General features: G+C 55.3%; 2 protein-coding genes across 2 annotated transcripts; both read left to right on the top strand.

Moving 5' to 3' along the window:
* Positions 1-481: 481 nt before the first annotated feature.
* On the top strand, positions 482-1,894 carry GNI_147490 (hypothetical protein; the record flags this gene model as incomplete). Its single annotated transcript, XM_011135878.1, has 1 exon — positions 482-1,894. The coding sequence occupies one exon, from the start codon at positions 482-484 to the stop codon at positions 1,892-1,894; it is 1,413 nt and encodes a 470-aa protein (XP_011134180.1).
* Positions 1,895-2,393: 499 nt separating this feature from the next.
* Positions 2,394-3,820, top strand: GNI_147480 (putative transmembrane protein; the record flags this gene model as incomplete). Its single annotated transcript, XM_011135877.1, has 2 exons — positions 2,394-3,743; positions 3,797-3,820. The coding sequence occupies 2 exons, from the start codon at positions 2,394-2,396 to the stop codon at positions 3,818-3,820; spliced, it is 1,374 nt and encodes a 457-aa protein (XP_011134179.1).
* Positions 3,821-4,029: the final 209 nt, after the last annotated feature.

The raw sequence follows: 4,029 nt of genomic DNA, 5'->3' as shown, positions 1-4,029 counted from the left end.
AAACAGCCGTAAATGTCCTCATCAAAGCTGTAAGAAAAAAAACTTCGGCCGATTCCGAAAATACAAAACGTGGAGAACGGCCTCGCGGCTTGAGTGGTTCAATCTTGTGTGCGCCGTTACACGTGACGCTTCAATGAACTGCCAGGTACGCAGGACAACGGAACAGGTGGACGCCAGGAGTGCGGACGGGTGAATTCTAGCAACGACCCGTTGCCTGCCGTCTGCACAGCCGGCACAGCCGTGTGGAAACAGGTAATCCAGCGAGCCTGTCCCCGGGGGAAATTTCATTTCGATGGTTTGTGGGGCTCGTCACTGTGTGTTGCGCACCCTTGATCACTATCTCGGGTATATTGTTACAGGTGCTTTTTCCCTCTTTGGCCTCAAGTTCGTGTGGGTCAGACAACCACTAGGACACAATACTTTCCTTTGGTCACCAAGAGGGGCAAAGGAAAAATTTTTGGGCTACAACACAAAAAGGTATATGAAGGGAGTGACGAAGGCAGTTGAGTGCACGGGCTTGCGCGATGGTGGCTGGGTACTGGCGGTCCTTGTGGACCCGAGTGGAGACAGACCGCCCGTGAGTGATGATTGCGTCGCCCGAATGGTGTCGATTGGCAGTGAAGGAGGGCAAGTTTTGGAGATGCTGGTTGTGGGTAGTTTCGACGAGTCTTCTCGGAAATATCCCCCGACTTTGGACGGGGTCCTCGATTGGTGTCGAAGGGTGCGCATTTACCATCCGAAAGTTCAGTCACCGAAAGATGCCGAAGACTCCAAGTGCGTCGAGCGCCTGTTTGCCGAAGCCCTTAAGAAATACTTTCAAGGCGTAGATTTGTCTACAGTGGAGGAGATATGGCAGGAAGCCTTCGGCAAGAAGTTACAGCGCGAACGTGTAAACAACGAACTTGTTGACACCGAAAATGTTGGGGAAGACAGCGGTGAAGTAGGCGAGCGGTTGGAAGTGTTAAGCGCCAGGTTGTTGACGCGAGCGGAGCGGGACCAACTCGCCCCTCAGGTGGCGGATGACTGGATACCGGCCATCGACAAGTCAGTACAAGAGTCGGACGAAGGTCGACACTGGCTGCGTCACCGCGGGGTACCCAACTGGGTGGAGGTGTTGAGTACTGTTGTGGGTGGTGGTCTAGTGGCAGCCTGGCTCTGGCGTCAGGAACAAGCTTCTGCGTCGAGCTACGAACCCCTTTCCGAGTCATCACTAACGTCGTTGCAAATTGTAGGGGACGTTTGCAAACGCGCGTTCAACACTACAGCTCAGCAGATGCAGCCGGTAAGCAACTTCCTCTGGGCGCGACTGGGTGTGGATGTGTGCAACGGTGATGGGTATGGAGGCCGGCTTGTTTGCACGACGACACACCATGCAGAACCTGTTTGTCACTCTTTCGGTCTCCCAACCAAGTTCGAATTGACTACCGTCGGGGAGGCAGTCGAGCGTTTGCTGGCGCCTGCTATGTGTGCGATCGACTGCAACAACAGACAAGAAAGCACCTCACTCATTCAACAGAAAACCGCCACGGAGCTTGCTGCCACAATCCTCAACAAAGATGTCAGCAATTTGGGACCCGAAGGTCTGCAAGCAGTAGGAAAGGAAATTCACGCCCGGCTCAACCAACAACTGGGGTGCTCACCGGTCTGCTTTTACGACACGTGTAAGTACAATCCCTTCGAGCCCAATACGTCCCATTGCGACTGCAAGGCGGCACTCTTCCAATGCGTTATGATGCACGCTACGGATAACAAAAAGCGCCGTTTCTTCAACGCAGACGCACTACTTGACTTCAACACGAATCCAGGGAAAATGGCCGAACACAGCACCGCTCGAACAAGCGACAACATCGTTCGATGCGAACTAAAATGCTTTTCTGAAAATCCAACTTCTTGACGCCCGCCTGCTTGACACACACACACACATGGTCCGGTCGACCTTGTTGGTTTGTCCCGGGGTCGTCGGTCGACTACCACTATTATGAGCGATTGCAGTTGACAGGTATCGACAGACCAGGCAAAGTGAGCCCGTAGTTGTTGTGTCTCACCAGACAAGTACGGCGACTTTTTGGAGTAGGCCCGAACACCTAGCCATCCCACCGGCAACTGACCATCCAATACCACCCAGCAGGGAGCCACCCAGCAGGGAGCCACCAGTCCAAATGGCGTCTGATCAGTCAGTCAGTCAAGTCGGCGGCCACCACTTGCAGCCGGGCTGCTCTCCAGAAGCAGGTTGCGCCATCCATAAGAGACACGCAAAGGCCGGCCCTCCATGCAGTGCAGTGGGTGCAGTGCAGTGCAGTGCAGTGGGTGCAGCGCAGTGAGGGCTGTGACTCCATCCACCACAATGCAGAGGCTGTTTGGGTGGCGAAGAAAATTTTGATTATCAAAAAGATATGAAGACAGTTGTGTGCTCGGGGTTGGGCTGTACGGGATGGGGTGAAGCTGTGGCGGCGCTGTTGGAGTTGAATGGCGACAGGCCGCGGGTGAGTGACGAGTGCGTAGCGCGAATGGTGTCGATAGGGGCAGGAGGAAGACATGCTATTCAAGTGGCGGTGGTGGGTAGTTTAGGTGACCGTGTGCAGCAGTGTGAGCAGGAGGCGGGTTGTCCGCTGGCGTTTGATGGGTTTATGAAGTGGATCCGGCGGTTGCGAGTGTATCATCAACGGTGTCAGCCGCCAGATGCGGTCGAAGCACGTAAGAATATACAGAGCATGTTGGGTAAGGCGCTGCGGAAACAACTGGATGGCGCCACAGACCGATTCACAATCCAGCAAATATGGGCGGAGGCCTTCAGCGAAAAACTGCCAAGCGAGCACGCAGTGAGCGTGGAAGAAGAAGAAAGTACGCAGCTTGAAGTACGCTCAGCGCGCCTGTTGACACAGACAGAACGCGACCGGCTGATACTGCACGTTCCGGATGACTGGGTGCCGGCAATCGAACGATCAGTAACCTCGAGGCAACGAGGGCGCATCGGAGCACCTATTCCCGAGCCTTGGTACAAGCAGACCAAGTGGCGTCTGGGCATCACAGTTGGCGGGTTCATGGCCGCGACGATATTGGGCGGCTTGTATTATATCGGAATTCCTACCCCTGCCGCCCCCGAGCGCCTTCCGGAACAGTTTGGAGAATTGTATCGAGGGTTGTACGACCATCCTGCAGAGACCAAGCACAACTATTCTCTGTCGGCTTCCGACCTTGGCCGACTGCGCACGACGGACTTAGTGTGTGCGCACACATTCAAGGCTGTGACTGCGACGCCCGTTACCTTTGACTGGATACGGCCTGGTGTTTGCGACGGCTATGGAGGCCGCATCGCCTGTAGCTGGTCCGACGATCAACGACCTGCCCCCTTCTGCTACTACTTCGCCGGAGATACCAAGTTCGATTACACCGCCGTCGGAGAAGCCATCCACCGCTACCTCCTACCGGCAGTCTGCGGCATCGACTGCAACTCACAAATTGACCACGTGAGACGCGTGCGCCAGAGAACCGCAATAGAGCTCGTTCCCTCCCTGATGGGCATGCCCGTGCAACAGTTATCCCCCCAAGCCTTGGAATCCATCGGCACAATAATTTTCCAAAGATACCTACTACAGGACGACGGCTGTTCTCTCAGGTGTAACGGGGACGAATGCGCACCAAACCACATCGCCGAAAACACCCACGCGTGCCGTTGCACATTCGGAGCCTTCCGGTGCTCCTACGAAGCCAAACCCGGTGTCACTGTTACCTCAGATCGTTTGGTAGATTACGGCACCAGTGCACACGCACTCGCTATGCATAGCTCTCTACTCAGCCACCAGCTCTGCAAAAACGGTAAGTGCGAATGTCTCTTCGAATGCTTCGTCGAACAGCCATTGCAACTACCGCCGAGGAAAACCACACGGCAGGCCGAGCCCTCAAGACCATCAGAGACCTCCCCGTACCACGTGGAGCCGACCACTTCGCCCTTGTCGTCAAGACCATCAGAGACCTCCCCACACCGGGTCAGTCCGACCACTTCGCCCTTGTCATCAAGACCGTCAGAGA

Source organism: Gregarina niphandrodes, assembly GCF_000223845.1.
Source record: "Gregarina niphandrodes unplaced genomic scaffold scaffold00040, whole genome shotgun sequence".
Lineage (NCBI taxonomy): Eukaryota > Apicomplexa > Conoidasida > Eugregarinorida > Gregarinidae > Gregarina > Gregarina niphandrodes.
Note: the sequence above shows the minus strand (reverse complement) of the source record. Positions and strands in the feature narration are given on the sequence as shown.